This window comes from Mytilus galloprovincialis, chromosome 7 (assembly GCF_965363235.1).
Source record: "Mytilus galloprovincialis chromosome 7, xbMytGall1.hap1.1, whole genome shotgun sequence".
Classification (NCBI taxonomy): domain Eukaryota; kingdom Metazoa; phylum Mollusca; class Bivalvia; order Mytilida; family Mytilidae; genus Mytilus; species Mytilus galloprovincialis.
This window is the reverse complement of record NC_134844.1, coordinates 73,386,429-73,398,085: the sequence shown is the minus strand read 5'-3', so window position 1 is coordinate 73,398,085 and position 11,657 is coordinate 73,386,429. Positions and strand designations below refer to the sequence as shown.

Here is an 11,657-nt window from a genome sequence, read left to right as displayed (position 1 = left end):
GGCTAGGATGAAAAATTGTGTCCTGCCTTTTTTTTTATTTGTAATCTCTGTCCTGCCTTTTTATTTTTCAGTCTAATCGGTCCTGCCTTTTTTTTTCTTAGCTTATCCTGACTTTTTTACAACAATTGTCATCCTGCCTTTTTTTTTTTGCCAAGTTACTCATCCTGCCTTTTTTTTTTTACTCAAAATCCTGTCCTTCCTTTTTTTTAAATTTCATCCTAAACACTTTAAACAGGTCGGGACCACTACCTTACAATGTATATGGAAATGCATAAATTAGCATACTTATGTTCTCGCACATGTAATTGTTTATTTACATGTGTCGCAATTTATTCTTAGGGACCGGTCAAAATTTCTTGATGCATGGGACCGGTGCAAAAAGAAAATTGTCTGAAATAATTCTCTTGATCCCATGGTTACTGGCAGAATAAAAATATGCTTGTCCCATGCACTTTACCTAGTAAAAAAGTGTGTGTCCCATGTTAAAGCACAAAAACATGATCAAAGTTGTGGATACAATGTATTTGGATAGCTGAAAAATAATGCTACTATGTGTGAACTGTATTTATTTTGCTATTATAAAGTAAACAAAACAATACATAAGCATATGTTATTGCCAACACAGGAGCCCAAACAGATGACAATATGTTATTGATTATAATAAATGATACATGCAATATTAAACAATCAACATGTATGAACTGTATGGTAGAATACATTTTTTTTAAAAAATTGCAGCTTAATTTAGAATCTGACTATTCTAATTTAACAGTGGGTCGGTAAATTTTCCAAAAAAAAAAATTACAAAAATATAAAAAAAAATTCTGCTTAGAATAAAACAATCCCCATTATTTGAATAGTCATACCAGAAGAAGTGAACATCTCGAGACAGTTAAATTTTCAAATTTAAAACGAGAGGAATGTGAAAATAGCATCAAAATTAAAGAAGTGAACATCTCCAACTTCCACTTACAACAATATTGTATTTTAAACATTTTTTTTAAAAGTGGGAAAAAAGTAAAATTTACTATCTCAACATATATGCAGCTTGATTGATTATATATTTATATCTGGGCTATTCAGAGCTTATTGGGTGTGGGTTCCAGATTTGTTGTGACCTTTGAATGAATATTCCAATCATTTCTTTTGGTAGTATGCTACTGTATTTGTTAAATTTCCACAAACATTCTTTTTCTACAGCCAGAGTTTTCATTCTACAATGTCTGTTGAATTTGCATAATCATGATAATAACATTTATGATTAAGGTAGTTCAGGGGGTCATCACTGAACATCATTTCTGAGCATGTTAGATTTTTGTTTTATTTAAGGAATTATGGTCTACATGTACAAAATAAAACAGAAACATTAAAACAATTCATTTTGTTTAATTATAGTTGAAGTAGCACTTTTAATTGCATGGCCATTTTCAAAATTTCTGTTTCAATCCAAGGGAGATAATTTGTATAGAAAGTACATGGAAATCACACATTTTGTCAATTTTCTTAAAAGTATGGCTGGTTTATACACCACATTTCCTTTTATTGAAACTTCTAAAGCATATGAAATGGAGATTTTTCACAAATTTTCAGAATTTTCCCTTTGTAAAAAGACCAAATATTCACACTTTTCAAAGAACTTTTTTGAAAAACAAGCACACTTTAATACTCCATATCCCTATATTTTCTACAGTAAGCTATCATTTTTTTTTGTAAATTTTGAATGTGTACATGTTTATCTATTCTTATGTAAAATAGAGATTTTTAGACCACTGAACTTTAGGTTACATAGTCGTCATATCTTTTGGGTAGTCTGACACGTCTCGATCTAGTAGAGATTTGTAAGTTTTCAATTTCCCTTTCACTCTCAGAACTACTGGAACTACTGTCTGTTTCTGTTTCTGTGTCTGGATCAAATAATTCAATGATTACATCATCCTCGTCTGACTGAATTTCATTGACCTGATTGTTATCTGCTATCAAATGCATAGCAATAGATTGCTTAACAGCTTTCACTTTTTCGGGTTTTACAGTGAAATTTCCAAGATTATGATGCTGTATGTATTTGTCTAATACCGACATTGTCTGTTTGTCTATAAAGTTATTTTCAAACATCTCCACCCAATTATAGTCATCATATGTTTTACAGGTCACATCATGTCTCTTTTTTTGTGTTGCAATGGACCGTTTTTCCTTATCAGCCTTTAGTGTTTCAAGATGCAAGACATATTTCATAACAAGATCATCTGGAAGGACATACTTCTTGCTAAATTGAGATACACTAGCATGGTTAGATGTCGACAATTCTCCCAAGGCAAACAATTTCTTAATGTTTGCACGTGGCTGAAAGTCATCTGGTTCCCGCTCAACGTTATCGATTTGTACGGGAGTGTTACTGTGTACTAAATAATGCAAATCAGGAAGTCTTTCATAATCTGGATATGGCCTAGGTACTGGTTTAACCAAATTTGGTCCATATAAATCATTCACTGGAGATCTCAAGCAGTACTCACACTTGGTCCCATGTGACTGTTCACAACGATATTTTCTGTATTCAATATAAAGTTCACCTACTTCGCAGTGCTGATCAATAAATTCATAAATCTTTTTGAAGTAACCATGTCCTGGTACCGTTGCTTTGGCAGATTTTGAAGACTCATGATATCTTTTGAGGTAATTGCCATTCCAGAAAAACTGGTCCTCTGAAATAAGACAAACATTATTGGTAATTGATTATTTATTGGTTAATCAGGCTTATATTTAGGATATGTACATGTATTAAAGGTGCAAATTAAAAGTGAAAATAGAACGTATGATTTCCCATACATGTAGGTTTTCTACAGTACAGAAAGAGTGTAACCATGACTGATCACCAACATAGTGGTACCACTCTTTTCAGTGGTACTGCTGTAACTTTTTTCTGTTAAGACATTTCATTCTACTTTCTTTTGTATTAAGAATGGTAGCTATGAACACTCTTGAATACAAAGGAAAGCAGGAAATTATCTTTTTACAAATTTTTTTTTTTGTAGTACCATTAAACAGAGTAGTGCCACTATATCAGTGATTTGATGGTGTATGTGTATCGACCAACTGTCAACACCTCAAGGTCTCCGGCCTTAATAGTGTCACTTGGCTCAGTGATTTTTTTCTCATTGGCCATTGAAGTTTGCTGACTGACCCCTAATTAGAATGCTTTTGGAACGCTGAATTGTTTATAAGGATTGGGTGGTTGTCTCATTGATATTTACCCAATATTTACTGATTTTGTTTTGCATGTACAAATATAAAAATTACGGTTTTTATCCAATGCTCTAATACATGTAGGTTGGAACGTTTGTTTCAATATAGATGTGTTCATAAATTCTTTTTAATATATGTGCATGATGTATATAGACAATGTACCAGGGTGTTCTGTCACATATGCCTGAATAAATCCTGCAGGTCCTTTGGCATCATCTATTCTCAAGGACACAACTTCTGCAACTGCCCAAGCATTTTTTTCCATCATTGCAGCCTTGTGTTTATCAAGATCACTGGGTGTCATGGCGTCCTGATCCTCCTGAGACAAACCATGAAGGGGTTTGAAATATTCCCAACATATAGTCGCACCATCCACTAATGCATCACCTATAAATTTACAAATGATGAAAAATTTACTTTTACAATTGATGTCCTCTTAATGATATTCAATTTTCAATGCAATATAAGCCTAAAACATTTATAAAGAAGAAGAGAATTTAAGAGAATCATATAAAGTATTGTTGAAGGTAAATAATGAAAATCATAACCTAGCAGTAGCTTAAACCATTAATCTGGATCTTGTTCCATTTGGTTTATACTATTTGTCTACAAATGATCTTTATAGTGGGTTTGATCCCCGGCCGGATCAAACCAAAGACTTTAAAATTGGTATTTGCTGCTTCTTCGATATAAAGCACGCGGCATTTAGGAGTTAGAGCAAAGACTGGTCGGCTCAGCCTTCTGTTTACTGCTGTTTTACTTTTTTTTATTCCCAAAAGGACATAAATTGAATTAAACATAAATTCCAATATATTACATATTATAAATTATATATATATAATATAGGGTAATTTATACATGAATATTGCTGAATGTTGTCACAATTAGAATATTATATTGCACGAGCTTGTGAGTGCAATTAATATTCCTTGAGAGATAATATTCACCAGTTTTCATGCAATTACCCTGTTATTGTATAGCAAAACCTTTGAAATGCCAAAAATTTGATTTTCAACATCGATGACGTCAATTATGGGTGCAATATCATGGAATATTGCACACTAACGTTTGGTTACGTTCTACATTGAATATATGTTGCTGAACAATAAATACAAATATAGCATTTGGTAGCAATCTTACCAATAGCACTGTTTGTTCTCTCTGCTTCATTTTGTGCCGAGTCTCCACTGGCCCTATGGATTCTGACTCTTCTCACAGAATTCTGGATACGACACATTTCAGCAAATCTGAATTTAACTGCAGTATTATTAACCCCAACTCCAGGTCCGCCATCAGTATATTCAGAAATAACTGGCTTCACAGGATATATATTCATAGAATCAATAGAACGAATGATTTCTTCACACTGATCTCTCAAAGTTTTCAAATTCCTGTTACAAATTCTCATGTTTTCACCTTTAAGATCTTGATTCAGTTTTTCAATTAACTGTAAAGCTTCTTTAAGTTTGTCAATTAGTTCATCAGGTCCTGTATTGGGAAAATTTGCTAACACACGTTCAAGACGACGAGCAAAATGTGTTATCCTTTCTGATTCATAATGTGTATAATTTGATTGTCCAGATAATAAAGATGTTAAGTCATCATCAGTGGTACTGTCAAAGACATAAAATGCAGCATCATGGACCATCGCATAAAACTGTTTATCTTGTATTGACTCACCGCGTTCAGGAGACATTTCAAATAAATCAGGTTTTTCATAGCGGAGACGCAACAAATCACTACCCCATACACACCCTGAGCTTCCTACATAGAATTTTGGACGGACAACAACACAACTTTGGTCATGGTCTTTAATCAATCTCTCCTTACCTAAAAAAATACATAAAAAAAAACGCATATCAAACTAGAAAACTGACACATCATGATGGCCTAAGTCCAATAACTTGGAAACAAAAAATAAAAATGCTCCAAAATCGAAAGAAAGCCTCCTCTAGTGTTGCTAAATAATGTGTATACATTTTTTTTTAAGTCGGTCAAAGCAAATTTGAGTTATCGTACGACAATGAAAGGCTAGACAGACGGACGGACAGAGTGATTACTATAGGGCACCCACCAAACACCGAAATTTCGACAAGATTTTTAATACATATTGGTTTCTCTATCCTCTAATGCCATATCCCAGCTTCCAGAAAAAGATCTGTCTTCCCCTAAATGATATTTATACAACTTACCCTGTATTGTTTCAGTTTTCCATGTCATTAATCTAAATGAGCTAGGTGACTGGTACACCTCTGGTGTTGCAAAGTCATGCTGAGGTAGCTTTCTTTGTCTGCTTTCGTCTGTCAAGGTGAGTATTTTACCAGCCTTTGTATCTCTCAATCCGACTGAAAATGGTAAGAAAATATGCTTAGGACAGGGAAAGTGTGTTATAATATTGTTTGGAATTCATTTCGTTTGACGAAGAATTAAGATTTTCCAGGAAAAAAATATATTTTTAGTGCCCAAGGAGGTGCACACCTGCCAAGCCCCCGCCTGAACCTGCCTTGGCTCACAAGTGCTATAAAGAATAGTTGACTTACCATCTGTGCCTGGTCTGATATAAGCTTTATCATCAAATGAGATGTCCAGACTTGAATATCTGAACAAGCTATTGGTGCTGAACATGTCTTCTCTGTTTAGTTTTACATGCGCCCTTTGATGATGGGTGAGCTCAGTACTGTGGTCCTCAGTCTTTGGGGGTTTTTTGGTACAAAAGAGCCAGTTACCTGTAATGTACATTGTATCATAATTATGGACATTATATAATCTGCATTCTAACAATATAGTATTTACATTTCATTTTGGGATCAGTCAAGATTACATAAACATGATAAATATAAATAAAAGAGATTAAATCACAACTACTTAAAACAAATGATTTATTTATATGGGGTGATCTTGGAGTTGCCTTATCCACTTTGATCATGTTCCAAATTTTATAGTCACACTTCCATATATTTACTTGTATGTGTTGTACGGCATGTTGTATTTTCCAGATTTTACCATGATCAACATTTCAAGTTGCTATTTAGTGGCAGACATCACTTTCTCATTAAGAGCACCTGGGTGTACATTGTGCCTTGTGTTGTTGGGGTCTGTGTTGCTCATATTTTATTAAGTTCTTGCTATTTGTGTTGTTTCTGTCTCTGTGTCATTGTACAAAATGTCCATGTAATTTGTCTATGTTAATTGATTTACGATTTCTTGTTTTTTCCTTATTGTGCATGTTTTTAGTTACACAAACAAGAACATGATGAAGAAACACAGATTTTATGTGTGTTCATACACTGTACTATTATAGAGTAAATACCTTTATGTCTCTTGCCTTCAATTGTGTTGATTTTTCTAGGCCTTGCCCTAAGGTGTACTGTTTTTGCTGACTTCAACAACTTCTTTCCTCGTCTAATCAAATTATAATTGGCAATAGACAATAAATCTTCAAGTTTTACTCTGTGATTTAAATAGAGAACTGTGTCGTGTCTGCGTCCATGTGCTGAACTTTTGCTCTCGATGGCATTGGCTATAAATTCTTCATCATCAGAGTCAAGCATTGGTCTTGCTCCAGCACCAAGTCTTCTTGCTTTAATTCTGTTTTCTTTTATAAGCTTCTCAGTTAATCTTTTGACGCAATAGCCATATTTTTTTTGGTCATAACTTGTCTCTTTGCTTAACAACTTTTGATTTGCATCCAGCTGTTCTTCAAGTATTTCTTTTCTGGCACAGAAATCTTTCTCACGCATCAATGATAATGATTTTGATTCAATTTTTTTGTCAATTTCATTGAGATTGTCTTTGCATTTGTTAATTTTTGTTTCCAACCTTAAGTTAATCATGTCTTGAGCTGCTATTTTTGCATTGGACATTTCTGCAAAAAGTTGTCGGGACTTTTCAAGTTTTTTTAAAGCAATATCTGGATTTATTCCTACAGCAATCAAATCACTTCGTCCAATCAATTTTGCAAGAATACATTTGACAATACTTCGATCATGCTCAGTATCCAACGTTAATAAAGCTGTGTTTATATAACCATAGTCAATATTTTCACGTACACGTACCCTGATATTTTCTGCATCTTCAAAATCATCAGTTATTCTCTGCAATATACCCAAAATGTCCACTCCATCGCTATCCAATATAATATACTTTTTATCATAGTTAGGTGGATTATATACAATACATCTTACACCATGAACAGGATCCAAAAGATCGTCTTTGAATCTAGTCGATAAATCATCCTTCCTAACATATAATGGAGCTCCCATAAAGTCAGCATATATGTCTAGACCAACTTGAAAATCTATGATTCCATTTGCCCTTTTGCTGGTATATCTTTCATAAATTGTTGGTCCAATACTTTCTAAATCATTATGTTGATATAAAAGGTCCTCCAAAACACAAGACAAGGCATCGATTTTGTTATGAAGTACAATAGACTTGGTTGAATCCCTCAACCTTTTGAGTTTTGATAAATTATCATTAACGGGTATAGTCTGTAATGACCTGTTAAATGTGTGAATTGTACTATCTGAAGTGACTTTTGTTAACTTCCTTTGAACTGCTCTTTTCTCAGAAAATGAAATGGAGTGTGGTGTTAAAGAGGGGATCTGTTCGTGTGTATTGCTTTCTTTCCATTGATCGGTTGAGGCCATTTTCAAGGTGGAAACCTACTAATCGTGTTTTGTGTTTACATATCTAGAACTTTGCATCATTCATGTGTATATAATAAACATCATGGTTATATTCTATAAAAGTTCGGGTTCTCCTCTAGCGGAAATGTCGAGAACATTACAAAATGCAAAGTCCATCTCGGGGGAAGTCCGAATTCCGAATGAAAATCGGGTAACATTTAATTCTATATACTTAAATATATAGTGTACTGTAAATATTATAACGCAACTGAATTAGAAATACAAACTATTACAGATATTTAAAGCCGATATTTTATATACTGAATGATTTTATCTGATTTCATTTTAATACGGATATTCGGACTTTACCGGATTGGTTAAGTTTTAGTCATTCATACATAGCTTCCGGTAAATACGATGGGCCTGGACGACCGGGGCATCGACAGAGGAAATTGCCGAGTCGAAGAATGCGACTGCACAGAATTTGTGGCATCAGATGCCATGAGTTGCGGATACTGTGGTGATCCACCAGCAAAACACCAAAACTTACAACAACACGTATCTAGCAGTACTGCCAGTAGCTCTACCCAAAATGTCACTCTCAGCTCTAATATCGGTAAGTACAAAAATGTACATGTAACTTTAGTAATTTTACATGTCTATACAATTACCTGGAACTTTTCCATATAAGCCCTAGTATCATTCAAAATTTCAACCAAGAGCTTTTATTAAATACCAGACAATATATATACACGTACTTGTGCTCCACCCCCTTTCATAATTTTAAACTGTTAAACGCGTGTATTATTTAATATGTTCTCACAATTAAATTGGCAACGACAGAGCCCTATAATAATCAGTTCATCTGTCCATCAGAGATTCCTCAGTCATACGATAACTTTTTAAATTTGCTGTGACTGATAGAAGTGAAATATATACATGATATACACAACATTAAGCTACTAATTGGATTCTATGCACTACATATTCAAATTTCAAATACACATGGTAGAGCATTAAACTCACTACAAAATTCCCTGTCACTGCTAAGTCTCAAACCTGGGACTTCTTGGTGACTAGCTACCGAGTGAGCAAAAGAAGTACTCCGTTATCCTGTCGATTTGAAATGGCTATATATCAACTACTTAATACAAATCATGTAGGCTGTCCCGCAACACACATAATAGCCAATATCTTTACTGAACGCCGATTTAATAAATTCAGTATGATAACCAGGTTGATTTGAAAGTTCATTTTTTAATCTATAGTACATGTATGTAAATGTGCATTTTAATAATAATTTGATGTGTTTTAATACATTGGCTTGAATAACAAATGTATATTTTGATATTTACTATTTTTAGTTGAGGCTAAACAGTCTGGTGGAGCAACAAAGTTAAGTACAACTATCGAGCCATGGATGAACAAAAAATTTGGCTATATCCCTGATCCGAAAAGAAAAACTGGACAATTTTACAATACCGTTTTGAAGTCGTTGTACGAATCTTTTTGGCCATATTGTGGTAATATCACCATTTTTCACAACACATTTATTGTTGAAAGGAACCGACAATTAAAATACAGTTCAAACTCTGGAAATTTTCAGTCAAAGTTGGCATATTTCAAAAGTGAAAATGAAGCATGTGCAGGAAAATACTTAAAGGAGGATTACTTTCCCTTACCACATGATGTAGATAATTTAGAAAGATTAATCGACAATGCCTCAAAACTAGAACAAAAAGTTGTAACTGAAATAGAAAAAATAAGTAAAGATGATGATTCATTGTTTTGTCAGAATGGAAGACTAAAATCAGGAAGGCAAAGTCAACACAATTTCAACGAAGACACAATACACAAGATGAACATTTTCATTGCAGATGAGATAAAGCCGTTTAATAAGACACTTGTTGAACTAAAACAAAAGTGTAAAGTAACTAGTTGGAACAAGAGAGGGAAAAAAAGAACTGATAAACAAAGAAAACGAGAGAACAAGTGGAAAGTTGAAGCAAGAACAAAGTGCAGGAAGTTAAATAGATGCAAAGAGATCTATGAATTATTTGGTGGTCATCTCATGTCAGAATGTTTCACTCCTGAAATGGGGGCGTATCAGATTACCGAAATAGAAGATACATGTACATTTATCGAAAACATTTTTTCAGATACCCTTAGTGAATTTGACAAGTGTTGTTTGGCCCACATGGTGAAAGAGGGTTGTTTCCGAGAGCTGGCCCTTGAATTCATTGAACAGTATTTATACCAATAGTCCAATATTATAATGAGGAAACAGTTTAGTGAGAATTGTTATTGTTTATATGAGTTTACTTTATACATGTGTCTAGTCAGTCTACTTTCAAATTATTTTTACCTCATCTTCATATTTTATTGATGGTTTAATAAGCCTTTTGTTATTATTATTTATTTGATGGTTAAGCTTTTTGTTATTTTTATTTTTTTCTCTGTTCTTTTACCTAATAAATTTTACACATAAGTGCTTGTAGGATTTCAGATTGTGCCAATAGATTTATCATATTTTGTTGATTTTATTTTATGTCATACATTGTTCTCACTATTCTGTCTTCCCATAAAACGAGTTATCTCTCATTTTCACAGTTATCTACTCTTTAGAGAAGGAATTTTAATATATATTTATACATGTACAAAAATTTTGGCTTTTCTGCAAATATTTTTTCATATTAAACACACAAATATCATCATGATACTGGTCTCAGATAAAAAAAAAAAACATTTTTCTGTGACATGGCATAAGATTTGTTGTTCTGATGGGATCATTAGGTTGCCAAATTAATTAATTAGTAAAAAATAAAAGTGATGTTTAATAGAAAAATACCATCTGTCAGGAAAGACAACTCTGGTAAATGGGAGACAACTCTGCTTTATGGGAGGACAGATTTATATTTGACAATCATGCTTTTTTGTGCAGAAACACTATTCATGAATTCATGTTTTTTACATTTGTTAAACAGTTATACATGTAAAATATCTAATCAAATTTTTACATATTTTTTTAATTTTATATCAAAGTATTTTTTCATGTTTATTCTGTTTCAAAATTTGTTTTTGTTGCCTTCACTGTTCTTTAAATCTTGAAAATGAATTTGCCACGTTGGAACTGTTAAATTCACATTGTTAGATGTTCATGATGTTATTTTTGTTTGTTATAGATTTATCAAATAAATTGTTTTTCATATACAGACATTGTTTCAAAAAGTTCATGTCCCATGCTTGCCAATAATGAAAAAACATTGAGTCCCATTCCTGTAAACACTGCAAAAAGTGCTTGTCCCATGACAGTTTGCACCGGTCCCATGCATCAAGAAATTTTGACCGGTCCCTTACCTAGTTTTTTTACCAATCCAGTAAATGAGTCACAATGCATGATGGACAACTACGTGTTTACAATCAACCAAAACACGTGTTATTTACTGAAATACAACACATTTTTTCGTGCAATGCGGGATTCACAATTTCGCTTAGTTTTTTTTTATTTTGTGTATCCTCATTTATAGTTCGTGATATAAAGTATTCGTGTAATATTATTTGGATGGGTACTATTACTTTAACAAGTAATTTGACCTTTATTACGAATATTTGTAATATAGACGAGTAGAAAGTATTATTGAAGTTTCATGGGCGTCAAGTTGGTTACCTATTCCCTATTCCCTATTCGTTACCTATTCCCTATTCCCTATTCGTTACCTATTCCCTATTCCCTATTCGTTACCTATTCGTTACCTATTCCCTATTCCCTATTCGTTGCCTATTCGTTAC

At 33.2% G+C, this 11,657-nt stretch overlaps 1 protein-coding gene and 1 long non-coding RNA gene across 2 annotated transcripts; one reads left to right on the top strand and one right to left on the bottom strand.

Moving 5' to 3' along the window:
• Positions 1-549: 549 nt before the first annotated feature.
• Positions 550-7,889, bottom strand: LOC143083628 (uncharacterized). Its single transcript, XM_076259903.1, has 6 exons — positions 6,551-7,889; positions 5,781-5,966; positions 5,433-5,585; positions 4,381-5,070; positions 3,403-3,627; positions 550-2,699 (listed from the first exon to the last, which is right to left on the bottom strand). The coding sequence occupies exons 1-6, from the start codon at positions 7,887-7,889 to the stop codon at positions 1,777-1,779; spliced, it is 3,516 nt and encodes a 1,171-aa protein (XP_076116018.1). The 3' UTR covers positions 550-1,776.
• A 458-nt stretch (positions 7,890-8,347) lies between these two features.
• LOC143083629 (uncharacterized) lies at positions 8,348-11,078 on the top strand. Its single transcript, XR_012980812.1, has 2 exons — positions 8,348-8,484; positions 9,233-11,078. It is a non-coding gene; the product is annotated as an uncharacterized LOC143083629 (long non-coding RNA).
• Positions 11,079-11,657: the final 579 nt, after the last annotated feature.

What these genes read in the sequence shown, in the direction of transcription:
- LOC143083628 (XM_076259903.1), bottom strand. Translation starts at nt 7,889, where the DNA reads ATGGCCTCAACCGATCAATGGAAAGAAAGCAATACACACGAACAGATC. An exon ending in GAAAACTGAAACAATACAGG is followed by an intron (nt 5,071 to 5,432) that starts GTAAGTTGTATA and finishes GTATTTTTTTAG; the next exon opens with GTAAGGAGAGATTGATTAAA. An exon ending in ATATGTGACAGAACACCCTG is followed by an intron (nt 2,700 to 3,402) that starts GTACATTGTCTA and finishes GTCTTATTTCAG; the next exon opens with AGGACCAGTTTTTCTGGAAT.